At 52.1% G+C, this 25,038-nt stretch overlaps 2 protein-coding genes across 6 annotated transcripts in view; both read left to right on the top strand.

The window, feature by feature from the left end:
• The window catches only part of LOC143929728 (natural cytotoxicity triggering receptor 3 ligand 1-like), a 34,129-nt gene extending 21,856 nt beyond the window's left edge, over positions 1–12,273 (top strand). The window contains exons 2-4 of the mRNA XM_077453702.1: positions 3,415–3,753; positions 6,978–7,304; positions 12,107–12,273. Coding sequence (XP_077309828.1) covers positions 3,415–3,753; positions 6,978–7,304; positions 12,107–12,153 — 713 coding nt within the window. The 3' untranslated portion in view covers positions 12,154–12,273. The remainder of the gene's footprint in view (positions 1–3,414; positions 3,754–6,977; positions 7,305–12,106) is intronic.
• Positions 1–25,038, top strand: part of LOC143929724 (hemicentin-1-like) — a 419,992-nt gene that overhangs the window by 294,941 nt on the left and 100,013 nt on the right. The gene's annotated exons all lie outside the window — the stretch shown is intronic.

The following is a 25,038-nucleotide window of genomic DNA, read 5'->3' on the forward strand; positions in this document are numbered from 1 at the left end:
TTTCACTGGTAAAACGGGAATCTTCCTCCACATCACCTAGAAAACAAAGCAAACAAACACACCATGTATTATAAATATGGTGATATACATTGATGAGCTTACCGGAAGCTGTGTTCTCCGACACTCACCTGTTGTGGTGACAATTTGCCCAACCTCCACAATCTCTCCTTCTTCCTCCTCTTCCTCCTGCTCCTCTGTTTCTGCTTTTGGAAGTTGCCCTTCTTTGGGAGGGGTGTGATCCCTGGTGTCCTCATGGTGCCTGGTGTTCTCATACTTGCCAAGTCTTCTCTCCCCTATGAGAATGTAAACAAAGATTAATTAGCACACTGAGGGCAGAAATAGGAATATGAAACATTGCTTGGAAGTGTTGTACAATTGTGTTTTTGGGCCGAGTTACAAGGTGAGAACATTATTGGGGCCACTTTGTTAAGCTGGAATACTTCCCTGCAGAATGATGTTTCATACGAACGAACAAAACCATGACCTTGAAAGTGGCCATTTTAAAATGCACAACATGAAATCAAAGCACATGGAGCAGTATGCAAGCAATAATAATAATATGAACACACGACAACTACGTACTTTTTTTAAGAACACGCTTGATCCTTAGGTACTGCTCGTGTTCCCTCAGTTTCAGGTCTGACCAGTGTTTTCTCAGTTGATCCTTGGATCGGCGTACCCCAAAATTCTTCAGAAGACTCTTCACAACTTTATTCATGATCTTGGCCTTTCTGATATTTGGGTTTGGGTAAGGTCCATACTTCCCATCATAGTCGGTCCTGTTCAATATGTCCACCATCTCCAACATCTCTCCAAAAGACATATTTGAGGCCTTAAATTTTGTCTTCCAGGATCGGGACGTTTCAGGCTCCGGGCTTTCCTCACCCTCCTCCTCGTTAGTGGAACTCTGATTGTGCACCTGCGTTCTCTCCGCCATGTGCTCTCCCCACTGCGCAGGAAGCGAAGGGGCGGGGAATAGTCTAGAAAGAACGTCAGGGGCGGGCGGAGTTTCACGCATGCGCACTGTATATAAAACGCCACACATGTGTATCGTTCGTACGATCTGGGAGGAGAGTGTGAGTCACGGACGCGGCGAACGTCAAAACGAAGGTAACATTTTTAACTTGGTGCTTCACTAGACTAGACTGCTTGTATCTAGGCCACTGTTGGGACAAGATTAGGAGGGATTTTAATTGCATTATTAGTATTTGAGGGTTTGTCTTGTGTTGTGTCTTGCAGACAAAATGGACCCATTCAACAATCCCAACTTTATGGGGCTATGCCTCGAGCTCTTCATGGAGATACCCTGCCTGTGGCAGTTCCACAACAAATTTTATTATGACAGATCCAAGAGGAACGCAGCACTGGAGAAACTGCTTGCTTTGGTGCAGATCAGGGTCCCCACGGCAGACATGACATATCTGAATCACAAAATTGGGGCCATGAAGATTACATATTTCAGGGAGAGAAAGAAGCACCTGGAGTCCTTGAGAGCAGGAGATCCAGATGCTGTTTATTACCCCAAGATGGTGCACTTTGACAGGCTTCATTTTCTGGTAGACCAGGGGGTACCCAGGCCACCACTCAGGCAACCACTCTCCAGGCTTCCTCCAAGGCATCCTTCACCCCCAGCTGAGGCTTCTGATGACCAACCTGGGCCTTCCAGGCAGCACCATGTGGTGGGGTCCAGCTTGAGACAGGTATTGCATTGTTGAACATATTTCTTGTGTTGCATTTAATGATGTTAACTAGATGTTCTTATTGATCAGTAAGTTGAGATTTCTCCAAGTGGTTTACATCTCAATAGACAGTAATGACCAAAAATGATTGGGACGGGAAAGAAAAATGCTGGGCTCAGAATGATAGTCTGTTCTATTTGGTAACAGTCAAACAGCAAAAGCCAGGAGCACAAAATGTTGTGATTGATGATCAAAAAACTAAAACTATGTCCCCTTTTCATACACAAGAAGACCTCAGTCGGGGGGAGGCTGTGGCAAGTGGCAGCCAGGAGGCCCACCATTGCCCTCCTCCTCCTCCTGCCCCAACTACAGGAGCCCAGCCACAGCCTGGAAGGATGCCTGGTGGGAAGTCACAAAGGAAGACCAGAGAGTGATGGCCTGGGTTCAGTCTGGTGTGCCAGAAAATGCAGCCTGTTCAAGATCACCATCCGGGGGACAGAAATGGCATCTGAATTTCCTGCTCTCTAGGACTTCGGGACCAGACTTCTCCCCCTGAGATATCTACTCCTCAGGCCACCATTTTTTTTTTTATATCATTTATTCATGTCTGCCCTGGGGGCCAAAGGCTGCACCAAAGTTAAGAAGTTTCTCCAGTGCTGCGTTCCTAGTTTTCTTTTGGAGCAAACAAAATAAATTTTATTTTTGTTTGATGAAATACTTGTGTAATGTGTTTTCCTTCAAACAGTAGAGTTTATTTGTGAGCAGGCAGGTACATTTCCAAAATACAAAGTGAAATAAAGAACAAGGGGTACCAACACTAAACAACTTCCTGTAGATTAAAAAAGATAAAGAAAATCTAAAAAATACAATAATGTTGTAAGTTTACACCCAAAAATAAAAAGTAAAAAAAAAGGTTAAATGACCAGTGTCTTTAAAGGAGATTTTTAGGGAATCCCCCCCCCCCAAAAACATCCAAAAAATAAAACAAACATTGTGTAGATGTGACTTAAACTAAAATTGTATTGCTGAAATGGTTAAAAAAAGAGCAATGAAATCCGTTCGGGAGAAGTGTGTGTGACTATGATCAGAACAAGAGAATGCGCTTCATGAATGATTTTTTAACATTGCAACGTGACGAATGTGCTATATCGCTTACGACCAGTAGTTTTACCTGAACGAGCGCTTCCGTGTCGGAATTTGAGCATGCGTGGCACTTGGTCCGATGAAAATGCTCTACACATGATCGGATTAGGTCCGTCCGGCCCAGTTGGTCGGGAAATCTTTCCAACATGTTGGAAAATTGGGTTGGACGGAGATTCGGACGGAATCAGTCCGATGCAGACCACACACAGTCGGATTATCCGACAACACGGTCCGATAAGACTCATTTCGACAGATTCTCCGACCGTGTGTACAAGGACTAAAAGTGTAGTTCCCAGGTATATTCCAACATTTCCTTATTTTGGCAAATGAAATCATTCTCCCTTCAGGGACAACTTGTGATAGTTTTTTAATCCCAAATCTAGTCCATGCCCCTGGATCTTGGATGGAATCCAAACGTGGGAGCTCTGGATTTCTCCATAATGGATCCCCTCTCAAATGGTCCTCTTTTGCCATGGCTGCTCTCCATATTTTTACTGTCGTAAATCATCGAGGGAGTCAGATAATATTGATATAATAATGATATTTTCTTCCTCGGTTTTTGGGTACAAATAACTTTATTTATATTTTATAGGGGCTCTGAGGGTGACAACGAGGACGTCAGTTGTGTCAGTACTGAGGGACGAGGATGTCACCATTCACTGTGATATATCTGATCTAAATCTGGGGAGAGCCATTGGAGTACTATGGATGAGGACATCGGAGAACGGCACTGAGAACGATGTGTATGAATACAATGATGGACGGGTGACGGTATTCAGACCGGGATGTTCCATGAATAATACAGAGATCCCAAAAGGAAACGCCGAGCTCCACATCCCCCGGGTCCAGTTCTCTGATGAGGGGGAATACACCTGTACAGTGATAAACAATTATGTTAAAGAGACGAGCAGAGCTGCCCTACAGGTATCAGGTGAGTGACATTGCCCCTCCCTTCCCCCGTACTGTGTTATATGGCTCTGGGGGTGATTTACTAAGAGAGTCGGGAACCTTTACTCAATAAACTGTAGCTGTGATCACTTTAAATTCTCCAATAATGTGCAGATTAGATAAATAAACAGAAATATCATTGGAACATTGACGTGACCTTTCCTGAGTGAACATTCACTCCTCCTTTAGGCTCCATTCACACGAATGCATTTTTTGATGCATTTTGCAGAAATGCAGGGACATTTTTTAACATGGGTTCCTATGGAACATGTTCACATCAATGCATTTTTGTGCCTCTGCGTTTTTGGAAAGGGTTCGGGGACTTTTTTGCAGCATTTTGCAAGTAATAGAATTCAATGGACCCGCATCCAAAACGCAAGTACTGCGTTTTTTTTATTTCTTTTTTTTTACACTGTATATAGCTGGTTGCTAAGGAGGAGGCCAGGAAGCTAGCCGCCACGTCCTTAACAACCGATGAGTCATCAGCTGTCAGCTTGCTTCCCGCTCAATGTAAAATAAATAAATAAATAAAATTGGGGAAAAAAACAGCGTGGGGTCCGTCCCTACCCTGGTCCATACCAGGCCCTTGGGTCTAGTATGGATTTGGAGGGGACCCCCCCACACACCAAAATCCATACCAGACCCTTATCTGAGCATGCAGCCCAGCAGGTCATGAAAGGGAGGGGAAGAGCAAATGCCCCCCCTCACCTGAAACGTACCAGGCCGCATGCACTCAACATGGGGGATGGGTGCTTTGGGGCAGGGCGGGGCTCTGCGCCCCCACCCCAAAGCACCTTGCCCCCATGTTGATGGAGACAAGGGCCTCCTCCTGGCAACCCTTGCCCAGTGGTTGTCTGGGGCTGTGGGCAGGGGGCTTATTGGAATCAAGGGGGCCCCCAGATCCCTGCCCCCCTATGTGAATGAGTATGGGGTACATTCCCCCCATGTTGAGGGCATGCGGCCTAGTATGGTTCCCTCTTCCCTACTAGTCCCCTCCCTTTCAGACCTGCCGGGCTGCATGCTCGGATAAAGGTCTGGTATGGATTTTGAGGGCGGACGCCACGCTGTTTTTCTCTCGATTTTTACATTTTGGTGTGTGGGGGTCCCCTCTGAATCCATACTAAACCCAAGGGCCTGTGTGGGGGTCCCCTCTGAATCCATACTAAACCCAAGGGCCTGGTATGAAGCTGTTTTTTCGCTCTGAATTTTTTGTTTTGTTTTTACATTGAGCCGGAAGCCCGCTGACAGCTGATGACTCATCGGTTGTTAAGGATGCGGCGAATTTGGTAAAATCGCTTGTGCAAAAACGCGCCAAGAACCGCAAAAAGCACTGCAGAAACGCTCAAAAGCAACATGCATAGATGTGCATCGAGCCTTAGTAAATCAGCCCTCAGGCCCAGTTCACACCTATGCAGGTTGCAGTTTGCATATTCCAGGTGACTTTTGCATTTTTCAATACACGTTTTTGATCCATTGCAGTCTATCTAACCAAAACACAACCTGCTGCTCCCCGATCCTTTCCATAAAATGCACAGATGTGAACATGACCAATCGGAAACCATGATAAATGGACTGTAGTGTGTTTCTGCAAAACTGAAAACGCACTACAAAATGCATTGGTGTGACCTCAGCCTTTTTGTGGGATCTCCCCCCAGAGAAGTCCTCCAGAGACTAGAGGGAGCCCAGTGACCACATCTACTGACTGGAGGTGTCTCCTGTGTCACGTTCACCTGATCCACCTAGCAATATTGGGGTTCCACAGGGGACAGTTCTCTCTAGTGACCTCCATCTCCATATGAGGAGTGGTTGGGGAAGGCACCATTGACTCTCGTCTCCATCCGAGGAGTGGGTGGGGAAAACACTAGTGACCTCCATCCGAGGAGTGGGTGTGGAAGGCACTAGTGACCCCCATCTCCATCCGAAGAGTGGGTGTGGAAGCCACCATTTACCCCCATCTCCATCTGAGGAGTGGATGTAGTAGAGAGTTACAAGTATCTGGGGGTGCACCTATCTAATAAGCTGGACTGGAGCAAGAACACTGAGGTGCTCTATAGGAAGGGTCAGAGCTGCCTCTAATTTTTGAGGAGACTGAGGTCTTTTAACATCTGCCGGAGGATGCTGAAGATTTTTTGAGTCTGTGGTGGCCGGCGCTCTCCTGTATGTGGTGGCCGGCACTCTACTGTATGTGGTGGCCGGCACTATCCTGTATGTGGTGGCCGGCACTCTCCTGTATGTGGTGGCCGGCACTCTCCTGTATGTGGTGGCCGGCACTATCCTGTATGTGGTGGCCGTCACTATCCTGTATGTGGTGGCCGGCACTATCCTGTATGGTGGTGGCCGGCACTCTCCTGTATGTGGTGGCCGGCACTATCCTGTATGTGGTGGCCGGCACTCTCCTGTATGTGGTGGCCGGCACTCTCCTGTATGTGGTGGCCGGCACTCTCCTGTATGTGGTGGCCGGCACTCTCCTGTATGTGGTGGCCGGCACTATCCTGTATGTGGTGGCCGGCACTCTCCTGTGTTAATGGCATGCAAGGAAAGCAGGCTTAGGGTAGCTGACACCAACAGACTCAACAAACTGATTGGCAAGGCCAGTGATGTTGTTGGATTGGAGTCTTTAACAACAGTGTTGGAGAAGAGAATGCTGTTCAAGTGACGTTCAATCTTGGACAACTCCTCCCACCCACTTCACAATACGGCGGTCAGTCTGCGGAGTTCCATCGGTGACAGAACTATGATGGACCACACAGAGCCACACAGGAAATTATGTCTGCCTGTGGCCATCAAGTTATATAATTCTTCTCTGTGAGGGATGGAGGTGAAGATTTAAATCTGTTTTATGATCAGGATTTTTATATCGTTTTTATAGTATGTTGGTAATGCTAAAGAAAGTGGCACTTTTTTTGCATTTTGGTATTTATTTTTTTAATCTATTCTATGTTGTATCTTAATTGCATGGACGGTTTATTAGAGTATTTTTTTATTTATTTATATTATTGGTCATTTTCTTGTGTCTTTGTGTCTTGTTCTGTTCATTGTCGTGATCTTGTGTTGTCTTTGAGTGTGGCTGTGTCACAATAATTTCCTTTAAGATGAATAAAGTATTCTGATTTACAATGGGTTCTTCTTGGTATAATCTGCACAGTCTGTGGATATGATCTCTGTATTTTCTGCAGATTAGAACAATAATGATTATTCTCTGTACAGCTCCTCCATTGGCTGACGTGACACCAGCAGATCCGACCATCGAGGTGGGGACGGAGAGGACAATGTTGTGTGAAGTTCATAACTTTTATCCAAAAGATATTTCCATATGTTGGGGTCAATGTCGTAAGGGTTCTTCTGATTGTGAGACTCTAGACATCTGGACCTGTGTAAAGAAAGTGCTTATGAATTCAGACGGGACGTACAATGCGACAAGTCTACTGACCCTGAACCCCAAGATGGAGGACAATGGGAACATCTATTCCTGTATTATCTACCACCAATCTCTCCAGTCTAAACTGACCAGGAATGTCACCATCACCGTGAAAGGTCAGTAATATCTGTTATTATTTTACATTACATACCATAGACTTTGTGGTAACTGCCTGTCTGTCATATAGAAGGTGTGGTGTTTGATTGGGTGAAATACCAGACTCTGAACACCAAGAGATGCCACCAGCACACCTTCAAGGAAACAATTCACTCACACTGGTGGCACAACTAAGAGGGGTGGAGGACACTGAATGGAGACCAGTGGAGGGATTGGTAGAGAGGGGTGGAGGACACTGAATGGAGACCAGTGGAGGGATTGGTAGAGAGGGGTGGAGGACACTGAATGGAGGTCAGTGGAGGGATTGGTAGAGAGGGGTGGAGGACACTGAATGGAGGCCAGTGGAGGGATTGGTAGAGAGGGGTGGAGGACACTGAATGGAGACCAGTGGAGGGATTGGTAGAGAGGGGTGGAGGACACTGAATGGAGACCAGTGGAGGGATTGGTAGAGAGGGGTGGAGGACACTGAATGGAGGTCAGTGGAGGGATTGGTAGAGAGGGGTGGAGGACACTGAATGGAGGCCAGTGGAGGGATTGGTAGAGAGGGGTGGAGGACACTGAATGGAGGTCAGTGGAGGGATTGGCAGAGAGGGGGGAGAACACTGAATGGAGACCAGTGGAGGGATTGGCAGAGAGGGGTGGAGGACACTGAATTGAGACCAGTGGAGGGATTGGCAGAGAGGGGTGGAGGACACTGAATGGAGACCAGTGGAGGGATTGGTAGAGAGGGGTGGAGGACACTGAATGGAGGTCAATGGAGGGATTGGTAGAGAGGGGTGGAGGACACTGAATGGAGGTCAGTGGAGGGATTGGCAGAGTGGGGTGGAGGACACTGAATGGAGGTCAGTGGAGGGATTGGCAGAGAGGGGTGGAGGACACTGAATGGAGGTCAGTGGAGGGATTGGTAGAGAGGGGTGGAGGACACTGAATGGAAGTCAGTGGAGGGATTGGCAGAGAGGGGTGGAGGACACTGAATGGAGGTCAGTGGAGGGATTGGCAGAGATGGGCGGAGGACACTGAATGGAGGCCAGAGGGGGGATTGGCAGAGAGGGGTGGAGGACACTGAATGGAGGCCAGTGGAGGGATTGGTAGAGAAGGGTGGAGGACACTGAATGGAGGTCAGTGGAGGGATTGGCAGAGTGGGGTGGAGGACACTGAATGGAGGTCAGTGGAGGGATTGGCAGAGAGGGGTGGAGGACACTGAATGGAGGTCAGTGGAGGGATTGGTAGAGAGGGGTGGAGGACACTGAATGGAAGTCAGTGGAGGGATTGGCAGAGAGGGGTGGAGGACACTGAATGGAGGTCAGTGGAGGGATTGGCAGAGATGGGCGGAGGACACTGAATGGAGGCCAGAGGGGGGATTGGCAGAGAGGGGTGGAGGACACTGAATGGAGGCCAGTGGAGGGATTGGTAGAGAAGGGTGGAGGACACTGAATGGAGGTCAGTGGAGGGATTGGCAGAGTGGGGTGGAGGACACTGAATGGAGGTCAGTGGAGGGATTGGCAGAGAGGGGTGGAGGACACTGAATGGAGGTCAGTGGAGGGATTGGTAGAGAGGGGTGGAGGACACTGAATGGAAGTCAGTGGAGGGATTGGCAGAGAGGGGTGGAGGACACTGAATGGAGGTCAGTGGATGGATTGGTAGAGGCGGGTGGAGGACACTGAATGGAGGTCAGTGGAGGGATTGGTAGAGAGGAGTGGAGGACACTGAATGGAGGCCAGTGGGGGGATTGGTAGAGAGGGGTGGAGGACACTGAATGGAGGTCAGTGGAGGGATTGGTAGAGAGGGGTGGAGGACACTGAATGGAGGCCAGTGGGGGGATTGGTAGAGAGGGGTGGAGGACACTGAATGGAGGTCAGTGGAGGGATTGGTAGAGAGGGGTGGAGGACACTGAATGGAGGCCAGTGGGGGGATTGGCAGAGAGGGGTGGAGGACACTGAGCGGTTGGTAAGCTGGATGAGTCCGCAGCAGCATTCATGATTGACTGAAGGGGGAATAGACTATGTAAAGGTAATCCAATGAAGAGTGAGGAATGAACAGGGAGTGGATTAAAAGCTTTGTGGTGGTTCAGGAATACACCTAGAGCCCTGGCATGTCGGGACGGGTTGATGGTTGTGCCATTGATCTTGAGAGAGGCTCATGGGGGAGGAAATATTATGAGCTCAGGTTTTGGATAGATTGAGTGTGAGGAAGTGGTGTGACATCCAGGCTGATATATCTGTTAGTAAATTAGTGATATGTGAGGAGACGGAGGGGGTGAGCTGAGGGGCAGAGCGATAGATTTGGGTGTCATTAGCATAGAAATGGTATTGGAAGCCTTGGGAGGTTATCAGCTGACCCAAGGAGAAGGTGTAATAGGAGAGGTCCAAGAACAGAACCCGGGGAATCCCGACAGAGAACAGAAGATGAGAGGAGGAAGTAGAATTATAAGTGACACTGAAGGTAAGTTGGGATAGGTAGGAAGAGTAAAGTCACCGAGACCAAAGGAGTGGAGTTTCTGAGGAGGAGAAGGAGGTCCACTGAATCAAAGGCGGCAGAGAGGTCCAGAAGTAGGTTTTAGCTGTTATTAAGTCATATGAAAGTTTTAGAACAGTTCAGTGTTGTGGGACAAATTCACAAAAATGATGTCATAAGAAATCCAACATAAGAAGTAAGACTCCACTAATCACTCTCCTCTACCGAGAGCACCAAAATCCTTACCAGATCAATGGGCCCTGGAATGTAGGAGTCCCAATCACACTTGTATGGAATTGTCCCTACACAAGGATTACTGAAGGTGTTGGTCGCAATCCCTATCACAGGATTCAATATCTTTTGCCGCATACACAAGTAGCCGACTGTCCGCCGGACTTTTTGAACAAGCTACTTGCCCACACACGGAACTTTTTCAGTGGACTAATGCGCCGTGCTTTTGAAATCAACGGACTCGCGCACACACGCGGGGAAAAGTCTGCTCATTCTGAGCGCGTCTCCAGGTAGCCGGGGCCAGCGAAGGAAGCGTCGCTGGCCCCGTCACCTGGTATGGACTTAAAGGGGAATCCCTATGCCGAAAAATCGGCGTGGGGTTCCCCCCTAGGTCCACCTCAGACCCTTGTCTGAGCACGCTACCCGGCGGCCAGGAAAGGGGGGGACAAGCGAGCGCCCCCCCCTCCTGAGCCGTACCAGGCCGCGTGCCCTCAACATGGGGGGTGCCTTGGGGAAGGGGGGGCCGCGTGGCCGCCCACCCCAAAGCACCTTGTCCCCATGTTGATGAGGACAAGGGCCTCTTCCCGACAACCCTGGCCGTTGGTTGTTGGGGTCTGCGGGCGGGGGGCTTATCGGAATCTGGGAGCCCTAAAGGGGGCCCCCGGATACCGGCCCCCCACCCTATGTGAATGAGTATGGGGTACAATGTACCCCTACCCATTCACCTGTGAAAAAAAGTAAAAATAAAACACAACACACAAGGGTTAAAATAGTTTATTGCACAGCTCCGGGGGTCTTCTGTCCGTCTTCAGCTGGCGACAGAAGACCGGGCCACCGCTTGTAAAAGAGCTAGAAGAAGGAGCGGTGGCCCGGCAAGAAGAACGGAAGAGGGGGACAAGACCCCCGAAGTCGGAAGAAGAGGGCGGCGGCGAAGAAGAAAGCCGGACTCCTCCGCTAGCAAAAGAGCAGAAGATATCGGAGGAGTCCGGCGAGAAGACCCCCGAAGACGGACAGAAGACCCCCGGAGCTGTGCAATAAACTATTTTAACCCTTGTGTGTTGTGTTTTATTTTTAATTTTTTTCACAGGTGAATGGGTAGGGGTACATTGTACCCCATACTCATTCACATAGGGTGGGGGCTGGTATCCGGGGGCCCCCTTATTAAAGGGGGCTCCCGGATTCCGATCAGCCCCCCCGCCTGCAGACCCCGACAACCAACGGCCAGGGTTGTCGGGAAGAGGCCCTTGTCCTCATCAACATGAGGACAAGGTGCTTTGGGGTGGGGGGCCACGCGGCCCCCCCTTCCCCAAGGCACCCCCCATGTTGAGGGCACGCGGCCTGGTACAGGTCAGGAGGGGGGGCGTTCACTCGTCCGCAACCCCCTTTCCTGGCCGGCCGGGTAGTGTGCTCGGATAAGGGTCTGATGTGGACCTGGGGGGAGCCCCACGCTGATTTTTTGGCATTGGGATTTCCTTTAAGTCCATACCAGGTGACGGGGCCAGCGAAGCTTCCTTCGCTGGCCCCGGCTACCTGGAGACGTGCTCAAAAGGAGCAGACTTTTCTCCGGGCGGGAAAAGTCTGTTCATTTTAAAAGTACGGCGGACTGGCACACACACGGCCGGATTGTCCGCCGAAATGCGAGTCCAGCGGACAGATTGGAGTGCAAAAATACTTTCTTAGTCTGCCGGACTTTTGTGTAAGAAAAGTCCGCCGGAGCCCACACACGGAGGGATTGTGCGCCGGATTGTTTGATCGTGTGGCATTCGTTTCCCTCTGACATGTGAGAGGAGGGAAAGCTTTGTTTGGACATTTCATACATGATGTGTGGCGGCATTTATATCACAGAAGCAATACATATAATATTCTACATTTATTTATTTTTTATTTTATTTTTTATTTAAAGATATGACACAGATACAAACATAAAGAAGACTTTGCGTTGTATTTAGACTGTAACAACCACGTCAAATATAATAGCCAAAATAGTTGCCTGTAAATGAAGGTCGCTAATCAGTCAGACTCCTCCCACTCGCTGAAGTCTAATATTAATTAATATAATATTGGATAAACATAAACATCTGTGCCCATCACTTTTTGTGTCTTTTTTTATTGAAAGAGAAAAATAGTAAACTCCGCAGAGAGAAGCTACTGCCACCTGACTGAGGACCTGGTACAGGAGATGGTCAGAGACTGCGGACATGATACAAGAGATCAATGCAGCCTCACCAGCATCCCCAGCGCAGCGCTGCCAGTGTTCCCAGTGGTGCAACCAGTGTCCACATTGCAGCTCAGCCAGTGTCTCCAGTAGTGCAGCCAGTGTCCCCATTGCAGCTCAGCCAGTGTCCCCATTGCAGCTCAGCCAGTGTCCCCATTGCAGCTCAGCCAGTGTCCCCATTGCAGCTCAGCCAGTGTCCCCATTGCAGCCTGTGAAGAGAGAGGAGAGCCGCCACCGCCTGTTTGATTACAGCGCCAGGAACATCACAGCTTTCATTTCAATAGCTGTGTGTTCCCCGCTACACGCCGTCACATATAGCCCCTCCCCCTTGTCCAGGCACTTTGATAGACAGATCACCTATCCAATCCTAGGACGGGTGATCTGTCTATCAAAGTTCCCTAGACAAGGGGGAGGGGCTGTATGTGATGGCGCGCAGCGGGGAACACACAGCTATTGAAATGAAAGCTGTGATGTTCCCGGCTCTCCTCTCTTCTACGTCATAGGAAGCCCCCCTGATAGGCGACACCAGGGGCGGGGGCAGCTCCATTATTGGCCGCATTTTTCTTTCAGTAAACTGCCGAAAAGGCCTTTTTCAGAAAAAATGTTTCAGCGGCCGAAATTTCGGTGCATCCCTATCCTCAACAGATCAAGAAACTGACAGACGCCATGAATGGAAAGCTTATGGCTGGTAATGAAAAGAAGGGTGGCGAGATTATTGACATTTTGGATTGACCAAGAGCACTGTAATTGTTCAATAATTAAATTAATCCTCAAAAATACAACTTGCCTAATAATTGTGCACACAGTGTATTACTGATCATTTTATTCAATTTTTTTGTGTTATTTTAACATCTAGCTCAGATTTCCATATATTTGCTGTCGTACATTGGTGTTGTAGAGTGTGTGGTGAGGTTGGGGAGGTGTGTGGTGAGGTCGGGGAGGTGTGTGGTGAGGTCGGGGAGGTGTGTGGTGAGGTGTGTGGTGAGGTCGGGGAGGTGTGTGGTGAGGTCGGGGAGGTGTGTGGTGAGGTCGTGGAGGTGTGTGGTGAGGTCGGGGAGGTGTGTGGTGAGGTCGGGGAGGTGTGTGGTGAGGTCAGGGCGGTGTGTGGTGATGTCGTGGAGGTGTGTGGTGAGGTCATGGAGGTGTGTGGTAAGGTTGGGGAGGTGTGGGGTGAGGTCGGGGAGGTGTGGGTTGAGGTGTGTGGTGAGGTTTGTGAGGTGTGTGGTGAGGTCGGGAGGTGTGTGGTGAGGTGTGTGGTGAGGTTGGGTAGGTTGGGGAGGTCTGTTGAGGTTGGGGAGGTGTGGTGAGGTCGGAGAGGTGTGTGGTGAGGTGTGTGGTGAGGTTGGGGAGGTGTGTTGAGGACGGGGAGGTGTGTGGTGAGGTGTGTGGTGAGGTTGGGGAGGTTGGGTAGGTTGGGGAGGTCTGTTGAGGTTGGGGAGGTGTGGTGAGGTCGGAGAGGTGTGTGGTGAGGTTGGGGAGGTCTGTTAAGGTTGGTGAGGTGTGTGGTGGGGTTGGGGAGGTGTGTGGTGAGGTCAGGGAGGTGTGTGGTGAGGTTGGTGAGGTCGGGGAGGTGTGTGGTGAGGTGTGTGGTGAGGTTGGTGAGGTGTGTGGTGAGGTTGGGGAGGTGTGTGGTGAGGTTGGGGAGGTTTGTGGTGAGGTGTGTGGTGAGGTCGGTAAGGTGTGTGGTGAGGTTGGTGTGGTGAGGTTGGGGAGGTGTGTGGTGAGGTTGGTGAGGTGTGTGGTGAGGTCGAGGAGGTGTGTGGTGAGGTTGGTGAGGTGTGTGGTGAGGTTGGTGTGGTGAGGTTGGGGAGATGTGTGGTGAGGTTGGGGAGGTGTGTGGTGAGGTTGGGGAGGTGTGTGGTGAGGTCGGGGAGGTGTGTGGTGAGGTTGGTGAGGTGTGTGGTGAGGTGTGTGGTGAGGTTGGTGAGGTGTGTGGTGAGGTGTGTGGTGAGGTGTGTGGTGAGGTGTGTGGTGAGGTGTGTGGTGAGGTTGGGGAGGTGTGTGGTGAGGTTTGTGAGGTGTGTGGTGAGGTCGGGAGGTGTGTGGTGAGGTTGGGTAGGTTGGGGAGGTCTGTTGAGGATGGGGAGGTGTGGTGAGGTCAGGGAGGTGTGTGGTGAGGTCGGGGAGGTGTGTGGTGAGGTTGGGTAGGTGTGGTGAGGTCGGGTAGGTTGGGGAGGTCTGTTCAGGTTGGGAAGGTGTGGTGAGGTCGGGGAGGTGTGTGGTGAGGTGTGTAGTGAGGTCGGGGATGTGTGTGGTGAGGTTGGGTAGGTGTGGTGAGGTCGGGGAGGTGTGTGGTGAGGTTGGGTAGATGTGGTGAGGTTGGGGAGGTGTGTTGAGGTCGGGGAGATGTGTGGTGAGGTCGGGGAGGTCTGTTGAGGTTGGGGAGGTGTGGTGAGGTCGGAGAGGTGTGTGGTGAGGTCGGTGAGGTTGGGTAGGTTGGGGAGGTGTGTGGTGAGGTTGGGTAGATGTGGTGAGGTTGGCGAGGTGTGTTGAGGACGGGGAGGTGTGTGGTGAGGTGTGTGGTGAGGTCGGGGAGGTGTGTGGTGAGATCGGGGAGGTGTGTGGTGAGGTCGTGGAGGTGTGTGGTGAGGTCGGGGAGTTGTGTGGTGGGGTCGGGGAGGTGTGTGGTGAGGTCGGGGAGGTGTGTGGTGAGGTCGGGGAGGTGTGTGGTGATGTCGTGGAGGTGTGTGGTGATGTCGTGGAGGTGTGTAGTAAGGTTGGGGAGGTGTGGGGTGAGGTCGGGGAGGTGTGGGTTGAGGTGTGTGGTGAGGTCAGTGAGGTGTGTGGTGAGGTCGGGAGGTGTGTGGTGAGGTGTGTGGTGAGGTTGGGTAGGTTGGGTAGTTCTGTTGAGGATGGGGAGGTGTGGTGAGGTCGGGGAGGTGTGTGGTGAGGTGTGTGGTGAGGTTGGGGAGGTGTGTGGTGAGGTGTGTAGTGAGGTCGGGGATGTGTGTGGTGAGGTTGGGTAGGTGTGGTGAGGTCGGGGAGGTGTGTGGTGAGGTTGGGTAGATGTGGTGAGGCTGGGGAGGTGTGTTGAGGTCGGGGAGGTGTGTGGTGAGGTGTGTGGTGAGGTCGGGGAGGTTGGGGAGGTCTGTTGAGGTTGGGGAGGTGTGGTGAGGTCGGAGAGGTGTGTGGTGCGGTGTGTGGTGAGGTTGGTGAGGTCGGGGGGGTGTGTGGTGAGGTTGGTGAGGTCGGGGGGGTGTGTGGTGAGGTTGGTGAGGTGTGTGGTGAGGTTGGTGAGGTGTGTGGTGAGGTCGGTGAGGTTGGGGAGGTGTGTGGTGAGGTTGGGTAGATGTGGTGAGGTTGGGGAGGTGTGTTGAGGACGGGGAGGTGTGTGGTGAGGTGTGTGGTGAGGTTGGGGAGGTTGGGTAGGTTGGGGAGGTCTGTTGAGGTTGGGGAGGTGTGGTGAGGTCGGAGAGGTGTGTGGTGAGGTGTGTGGTGAGGTTGGGGAGGTCTGTTAAGGTTGGTGAGGTGTGTGGTGGGGTTGGGGAGGTGTGTGGTGAGGTCAGGGAGGTGTGTGATGAGGTTGGTGAGGTCGGGGAGGTGTGTGGTGAGGTGTGTGGTGAGGTTGGTGAGGTGTGTGGTGAGGTTGGTGAGGTGTGTGGCGAGGTTGGGGAGGTGTGTGGTGAGGTTGGGGAGGTTTGTGGTGAGGTGTGTGGTGAGGTTGGTAAGGTGTGTGGTGAGGTTGGTGTGGTGAGGTTGGGGAGGTGTGTGGTGAGGTTGGTGAGGTGTGTGGTGAGGTCGAGGAGGTGTGTGGTGAGGTTGGTGAGGTGTGTGGTGAGGTTGGTGTGGTGAGGTTGGGGAGATGTGTGGTGAGGTTGGGGAGGTGTGTGGTGAGGTTGGGGAGGTGTGTGGTGAGGTCGGGGAGGTGTGTGGTGAGGTTGGTGAGGTGTGTGGTGAGGTTGGTGAGGTGTGTGGTGAGGTGTGTGGTGAGGTTGGTGAGGTGTGTGGTGAGGTGTGTGGTGAGGTTGGGGAGGTGTGTGGTGAGGTTGGGGAGGTGTGTGGTGAGGTCGGAGAGGTGTGTGGTGAGGTCGGGGAGGTGTGTGGTGAGGTGTGTGGTGAGGTCGGGGAGGTGTGTGGTGAGGTTGGGGAGGTGTGTGGTGAGGTGTGTGGTGAGGTCGGGGAGGTGTGTGGTGAGGTGTGTGGTGAGGTTGGGGAGGTGTGTGGTGAGGTTGGGGAGGTGTGTGGTGAGGTCGGGGAGGTGTGTGGTGAGGTGTGTGGTGAGGTGTGTGGTGAGGTCGGGGAGGTGTGTGGTGAGGTTGGGGAGGTGTGTGGTGAGGTGTGTGGTGAGGTGTGTGGTGAGGTCGGGGAGGTGTGTGGTGAGGTTGGGGAGGTGTGTGGTGAGGTGTGTGGTGAGGTCGGGGAGGTGTGTGGTGAGGTGTGTGGTGAGGTCGGGGAGGTGTGTGGTGAGGTCGGGGAGGTGTTGGTGAGGTTGGGGAGGTGTGTGGTGAGGTTGGGGAGGTGTGTGGTGAGGTGTGTGGTGAGGTCGGGGAGGTGTGTGGTGAGGTGTGTGGTGAGGTCGGGGAGGTGTGTGGTGAGGTCGGGGAGGTGTGTGGTGAGGTCGGGGAGGTGTGTGGTGAGGTCGGGGAGGTGTGTGGTGAGGTGTGTGGTGAGGTCGGGGAGGTGTGTGGTGAGGTGTGTGGTGAGGTCGGGGAGGTGTGTGGTGAGGTCGGGGAGGTGTGTGGTGAGGTGTGTGGTGAGGTCGGGGAGGTGTGTGGTGAGGTGTGTGGTGAGGTGTGGTGAGGTCGGGGAGGTGTGTGGTGAGGTGTGTGGTGAGGTCGGGGAGGTGTGTGGTAAGGTCGGGGAGGTGTGTGGTGAGGTGTGTGGTGAGGTCGGGGAGGTGTGTGGTGAGGTGTGTGGTGAGGTCGGGGAGGTGTGTGGTGAGGTGTGTGGTGAGGTCGGGGAGGTGTGTGGTGAGGTGTGTGGTGAGGTCGGGGAGGTGTGTGGTGAGGTGTGTGGTGAGGTTGGGGAGGTGTGTGGTGAGGTGTGTGGTGAGGTGTGTGGTGAGGTCGGGGAGGTGTGTGGTGAGGTGTGTGGTGAGGTGTGTGGTGAGGTGTGTGGTGAGGTCAGTGAGGTGTGTGGTGAGGTCGGTGAGGTGTGTGGTGAGGTTGGGGAGGTGTGTGGTGGGGTCGGGGAGGTGTGTGGTGAGGTGTGTGGTGAGGTTGGGGAGGTGTGTGGTGAGGTGTGTGGTGAGGTGTGTGGTGAGGTGTGTGGTGAGGTCGGGGAGGTGTGTGGTGAGGTGTGTGGTGAGGTTGGGGAGGTGTGTGGTGAGGTGTGTGGTGAGGTGTGTGGTGAGGTGTGTGGTGAGGTCGGGGAGGTGTGTGGTGAGGTGTGTGGTGAGGTTGGGGAGGTGTGTGGTGAGGTGTGTGGTGAGGTGTGTGGTGAGGTGTGTGGTGAGGTCGGGGAGGTGTGTGGTGAGGTGTGTGGTGAGGTGTGTGGTGAGGTTGGGGAGGTGTGTGGTGAGGTGTGTGGTGAGGTGTGTGGTGAGGTGTGTGGTGAGGTCGGGGAGGTGTGTGGTGAGGTGTGTGGTGAGGTGTGTGGTGAGGTGTGTGGTGAGGTTGGGGAGGTGTGTGGTGAGGTGTGTGGTGAGGTTGGGGAGGTGTGTGGTGAGGTTGGTGAGGTTGGGGAGGTGTGTGGTGAGGTTGGGGAGGTGTGTGGTGAGGTCGGGGAGGTGTGTGGTGAGGTGTGTGGTGAGGTTGGGGAGGTGTGTGGTGAGGTTGGGGAGGTGTGTGGTGAGGTCGGTGTGGTGAGGTTGGGGAGGTGTGTGGTGAGGTGTGTGGTGAGGTTGGGGAGGTGTGTGGTGAGGTTGGGGAGGTGTGTGGTGAGGTCGGTGTGGTGAGGTTGGGGAGGTGTGTGGTGAGGTTGGGGAGGTGTGTGGTGAGGTCGGTGTGGTGAGGTTGGGGAGGTGTGTGGCGTTATACCTGAAGGGTTCCACATGTACTGCCACTTTAAGGCTGGCTCCACCCAGGAGTGATGCCAAGGGTCAAGGGGTATGGTAGCCATCTTGGACACATGTAAGAGCCTAATAAGATGTACTGTCCTGAGAAGCATGTTGCAGTGTACAGTGAGTACTGGAAATAAACTTCCATTGTTCCAGACCAGAGTCTTGTGTCTCTCACAACACAGAGGATATAACAGTGGCGACGAGGATGGGATTTACAAAGTGTCTATCAGTCTGAGAGAGAGACAAAGACATTGTGGATTGTTACCTGGATAAAAGCAATCACAGATCCCAGCAGGAAAATGTCATTGATTGGGACATTAAGTGAATTTGATGGAGAACAGACATCCTGGAGTTCCTGGGTGGAGAGACTGGAACAGTATTTCAGTGCAAATGGCATCCCAGGTGAAAGGCAAGTAGCAGTATTTGTGACAGTGGTCGGTGCTCAGACATATGACACTCTCAGGGATCTTCTTTTTCCTGTAAAACCAGCAACTAAGACATTGGCAGAGCTCCTGACACTGTTAGAGGGTCACTTCCAGCCTAAACCACTAGAGATTGCAGAAAGATTTCGTTTTTATCAGAGGCAGCAGCAGCCAGGTGAAGAAATTAAAGCTTATGTGCTCGCCCTTCGCAGACTAGCCTCTACCTGTTCTTTTGGGGAGTACCTACCTACCGCACTGAGAGATAAGTTTGTCATGGGACTGAATTGTGACTCTAGCCAAAAGAGACTGTTAACAGAGAAAGACCTTAACCTTGCAAAGGCAATTGATATAGCTTCAATGATGGAAATGGCTCTGAAAGATACAGAGGAATTGAACCCCCAGGGCAGAAGAGAAGAGGTGAAACAAGAAGTTTTCAGAACAGCAGTCAAGCCCACAGTCACAAACTGGAAATACAGACCTCCACCAAGCCGGGAGTCAGCTTGCTACCGTTGTGGGAATACAGACCTCCACCAAGCCGGGAGTCAGCTTGCTACCGTTGTGGGAATACAGACCTCCACCAAGCCGGGGGTCAGCTTGCTACCGTTGTGGGAATACAGACCTCCACCAAGCCGGGAGTCAGCTTGCTACCGTTGTGGGAATACAGACCTCCACCAAGCCGGGGGTCAGCTTGCTACCGTTGTGGGAATACAGACCTCCACCAAGCCGGGGGTCAGCTTGCTACCGTTGTGGGAATACAGACCTCCACCAAGCCGGGGGTCAGCTTGCTACCGTTGTGGGAATACAGACCATGATCACAAAGTCTGCAGGTTTAAGGATCAGACCTGTCATAATTGTGGTAAAACAGGACATCTGAAACGAGTTTGCCGGAGCAAGAAGGTGCGAGATAAACAACCTCTGAACCCCAAGACAAAGACCTATATGGTGGGAAGATATACATCACCATCTGAGTCAGAGGATGAGGAAGTGCTCCACAGTTTAGACATACATCATATGCATTCAGCACCCTCTGCAATGACTGTAGAGGTAACCATTGAGGGAAAGAAACTAAAGATGGATGTAGACACAGGAGCAGCAGTTTCAGTTATCACTCAGAAACAATGGAGACAACTTCAGACCCGAACAACTGTCCGCCCAACGCCAATCAAACTGCAGACATACTCAAAGCAGATACTCCACCCACTGGGTTATGCAAAAGTGCAGGTATTGTACAAGGGTCAGACAAAGAGACTGCCATTATATATACTAGAGAATGGGGGACCCCCTCTCTTTGGGAGAGACTGGATTGCTCACTTTGGTATGCCAGACATCGCCATAAATCCCTGTAACACCGTGACAATTCCATTAGGAGATAATGAGGGATGGGTGGTGTCCCTGAAGCAGCGGTTCCCAAAGATCTTTGATGACCAGTTGGGGAAAATAAAGCATGACTGTGTGAGACTCAAGCTGAAACCCAACGCCCAGCCGAAGTTCTTCAAAGCTCGCACAGTACCTTTCGCACTCCGAGCAGGAGTGGAAGCAGAACTAAGTCGGCTGGAGGAACAAGGTGTCATCTCAAAGGTAGAGCACAGCGAGTGGGCATCACCTGTTGTACCAGTGAAGAAAGCGAATGGGGACTTGCGCATTTGTGGCGATTTCCGCATGGCACTGAACTCCCAACTGGAAATACACCAGTACCCTCTACCCAGAGTAGATGACATTTTTGCCTCTCTTGCAGGGGGTCAAAAGTTCACCAAGCTTGATCTCAAACAAGCATATTTACAGTTTGAGGTCCATCCTTCTTCCCGCAAGTTTCTGACCATCAACACCCACAAGGGACTGTATGAGTACAATCGGATGGTGTTTGGTGTAGCCTCTGCCCCAGCCATTTGGCAACGGAAGATGGATGAGATTTTGGCGGACATTCCTTTCACTCAGTGCCTGTTAGATGACATGCTCATCACGGGACGGACGGACCAGGAACACAAGCAAAACGTGGAGCTTGTGTTGGAAAGACTCCAAGAGCAGGGCCTGAAAGTGAACTTAGCAAAATGCCAATTCATGGTGCCGAAATTGGAGTTTTGTGGCCACCTTGTGGATGCAGACGGTATACACACCACAGAAGCCAAGGTTGATGCCTTAGTCAAAGCTCCTGCCCCAACCAATGTCCAGCAGCTGCGATCATACCTTGGCTTGCTGAACTATTACCACAAATTTCTGCCAGATCTGGCACACACCTTGTTTCCGTTGAACAAGCTTTTGGAGAAACACTCCAGATGGGACTGGTCGGCTGCATGCCAACGCGCTTTTGAAGTCTCTAAGCGGAAGCTGTTGGCGTCACGCATGCTTGTTCACTATGACCTCCAGAAGCCTCTGACCTTGGCTTGTGATGCCTCACCCTATGGTCTGGGGGCTGTACTGTCTCACATCTTACCTGATGGGTCAGAAAAACCAGTGGCATTTGCCTCCAGGTCTTTGACAAAAGCAGAAAGCAATTACTCACACATTGACAAAGAGGCTCTTGCGCTGATATGGGCAATTAAGAAGTTTCATCTTTACCTGTATGGTAGGGAATTCACCATACTGACAGACCATAAACCACTCCTTCAGATCTTTAGCCCTGACAAAGGCATCTCTCAGACTACTGCGGCCCGCCTCCAACGCTATGCCCTGTTCTTGGGAGCGTACAGTTATAAAATCCAGTATGGCGGTCATGATGCCAATGCTAATGCGGACGCAATGTCCCGACTGACAGGGAGGTCAATGGACTCCTCTCCACCGGTCAAGAGTTGTCGTTACACCAGCCTGTCCTTCTTGTCTTCTGGGGAGATAGCAGCCCATACAGCCAAGGATACCTTTCTGAAAACAATACTCTCCTGGGTACGGTCCGGTTGGCCTGCAACCGTCACACAGGATTATGAACCTTATTTCCGTAGGCGTATGGAATTAACTGTGGCTGGTAACTGTGTTTTATGGGGAGACCGAGTGATCATTCCACAGACCCTCCGGAGACACATTCTGGACTTGCTACATACTGGTCATCCCGGGGGCACACGTATGAAACAAAAGGCCCGAGGCTATGTGTGGTGGCCAAACTTAGACTCGGATATCACAACATATGTGAATGCTTGTGCTGGATGTGCACAAACTGCAAGAGACCCTCTCCGAGGCTGCATCCAGCCCTGGACTTGGCCCACGGTTCCTTGGTTTCGACTACACTTGGACTTTGCAGGTCCGATCAGAGGACACACCTTCTTGATCATAGTGGACGCCCATTCAAAGTGGCCTGAGGTCATTCCTGTTACTCAGCCAACAACTAAGGCAACAGTTTCCATACTGTTACATCTCGCTGCTACATTTGGATACCCCAGAGAAATCGTCACAGACAACGGTGCCCAATTCACCAGTCAGGAGTTTCAGCGTTTCTTGACTGCCCACAACATCAAGCACAAGTTGACCGCACCTTACCACCCAGCTACAAATGGTCAAGCAGAGCGCTTTGTGCAGACTTTTAAACGCTATTTCAAAGCTACAGTGGCTACAAGTAAACAGCAGTCCCTGTCACCCCAGCAGCTGGACTCCTTCCTTTCTGCTTACAGAAACACACCACATGCAACCACCGGGAAAACTCCAGCAGAACTCCTTCTGGGTCGGCAGCCATGGACTGTTTTGAACATGCTCCGCCCACAAACAGTCCAGGAACATGTACTGCAGTCCCAAGACAAGATGGTCAAACACCATGAGATCCCCCGATTCACAGCCCAACAAAAGGTATGGGCCCGATCTTATGGGGCTTCCAACACCCGTTGGCTTCCTGCTGTCATTGCAGAGACTTTGGGACCCAATATGTATAGGGTCTGCCTGGAAGATGGTTCCATTTGCAGAAGGCATGCGGACCAACTGCGCCCTCGTTTTCAACTGCATGAATCCCTGACGCCGGCTGAACCACCAGTGTTGCAAGGAACTGCTCCCAGCGGATCAGGATGCATGGGAACTGATGATTGGGGGGACTCTGATCTTTTGAACCCAGCTCCAACAGAGCCCTCCAGCCCTGGTCCGGAGGTTGGTTCACCCACTGAGCTGGGGGATTCCTTCTTGGCACCGCCAGTGCCCATTTCAGTCGACCCTGTTTCCTCCGATCCCGAGTCGATGGGTGCCCGCCCTCAACGACACTGTCGCCCTCCTGACCGGTTTCAGCTTCAAGACCGGTTACGAGACTTTCGACGGGGCCGCCGAAAGTGATCCAATGACATTGTATCCCCGCAACTGTCCCTGGAATCTTGCTCTCACATCTGGATGCAGGAAAAGTCCTGTGCATCTCCTGTGTTTGGAGGACTGTTATTGGACAGTTATTAGTTAATGTTTTGTGCCTTTTCTCGTTTTTTTTTTTGTTTGTTTTTTTGTTTTGTTTTTTTAGGGATGGATGGAAGGTGTTATACCTGAAGGGTTCCACATGTACTGCCACTTTAAGGCTGGCTCCACCCAGGAGTGATGCCAAGGGTCAAGGGGTATAGTAGCCATCTTGGACACATGTAAGAGCCTAATAAGATGTACTGTCCTGAGATGCATGTTGCAGTACACTGAGTACTGAAATAAACATCCATTGTTCCAGACCAGAGTCTTGTGTCTCTCACAACACAGAGGATATAACATGTGGTGAGGTTGGTGAGGTGTGTGGGGAGGTTGGTGAGGTGTGTGGGGAGGTTGGAGAGATGTGTGGTGAGGTTGGGGAGGTGTGTGGTGAGGTCAGAGAGGTGTGTGGTGAGGTCGGTGAGGTGTGTGGTGAGGTTGGGGAGATGTGTGGTGAGGTTGGGGAGGTATGTGGTGAGGTCGGTGAAGTGTGTGGTGAGGTGAGGTTGGGGAGGTGTGTGGTGAGGTTGGGGAGGTGTGTGGTGAGGTCAGAGAGGTGTGTGGTGAGGTCGGTGAGGTGTGTGGTGAGGTCGGGGAGGTGTGTGTTGAGGTCGGGGAGGTGTGTGGTGAGGTGTGTGGTGAGGTTGGTGAGTTGTGTGGTGAGGTTGGGGAGGTGTGTGGTAGTGTGTGGTGAGGTTGGGGAGTTGTGTGGTGAGGTTGGTGAGTTGTGTGGTGAGGTTGGGGAGGTGTGTGGTAGTGTGTGGTGAGGTCGGGGAGGTGTGTGGTGAGGTCGGGGAGGTGTGTGGTGAGGTCGGGGAGGTGTGTGGTGAGGTCGGGGGGGTGTGTGGTGAGGTCGGGGAGGTGTGTGGTGAGGTCGGGGGGGTGTGTGGTGAGGTCGGGGAGGTGTGTGGTGAGGTCGGTGAGGTGTGTGGTGAGGTCGGTGAGGTGTGTGGTGAGGTCGGGGAGGTGTGTGGTGAGGTTGGGGAGGTGTGTGGTGAGGTGTGTGGTGAGGTTGGGGAGGTGTGTGGTGAGGTCGGGGAGGTGTGTGGTGAGGTCGGGAAGGTGTGTGGTGAGGTTGGGGGGGGGTGTGTGGTGAGGTTGGGGTGTGTGGTGAGGTTGGGGGGGGTCGTGTGGTGAGGTCGGGGAGGTGTGTGGTGAGGTGTGTGATGAGGTTGGGGAGGTGTGTGGTGAGGTTGGGGAGGTCAGAGAGGTGTGTGGTGAGGTCGGTGAGGTGTGTGGTGAGGTGTGTGGTGAGGTGTGTGGTGAGGTCGGGGAGGTGTGTGGTGAGGTCGGTGAGGTGTGTGGTGAGGTCGGGGAGGTGTGTGGTGAGGTCGGTGAGGTGTGTGGTGAGGTCGGGGAGGTGTGTGGTGAGGTGTGTGATGAGGTTGGGGAGGTGTGTGGTGAGGTTGGGGAGGTCAGAGAGGTGTGTGGTGAGGTCGGTGAGGTGTGTGGTGAGGTCGGTGAGGTGTGTGGTGAGGTGTGTGGTGAGGTCGGTGAGGTGTGTGGTGAGGTGTGTGGTGAGGTCGGTGAGGTGTGTGGTGAGGTCGGGGAGGTGTGTGGTGAGGTCGGTGAGGTGTGTGGTGAGGTCGGGGAGGTGTGTGGTGAGGTCGGTGAGGTGTGTGGTGAGGTCGGGGAGGTGTGTGGTGAGGTCGGGGAGGTGTGTGGTGAGGTCAGTGAGGTGTGTGGTGAGGTTGGGGATATCCTCTGTGTTGTGAGAGACACAAGACTCTGGTCTGGAACAATGGATGTTTATTTCAGTACTCACTGTACACTGCAACATGCATCTCAGGACAGTACATCTTATTAGGCTCTTACATGTGTCCAAGATGGCTACCATACCCCTTGACCCTTGGCATCACTCCTGGGTGGAGCCAGCCTTAAAGTGGCAGTACATGTGGAACCCTTCAGGTATAACACCTTCCATCCATCCCTAAAAAAAAAACAAAAAAACAAACAAAAAAAACAAAACGGGAAAAGGCACAAAACTTTAACTAATAACTGTCCAATAACAGTCCTCCAAACACAGGAGATGCACAGGACTTTTCCTGCATCCAAATGTGAGAGGAAGATTCCAGGGACAGTTGCGGGGATACAATGTCATTGGATCACTTTCGGCGGCCCCG

Source organism: Lithobates pipiens, unplaced genomic scaffold (genome assembly GCF_037356315.1).
Source record: "Lithobates pipiens isolate NorthernLeopardFrog02 unplaced genomic scaffold, aLitPip1_a1.2 Scaffold_24, whole genome shotgun sequence".
In the NCBI taxonomy this organism is placed as follows: domain Eukaryota; kingdom Metazoa; phylum Chordata; class Amphibia; order Anura; family Ranidae; genus Lithobates; species Lithobates pipiens.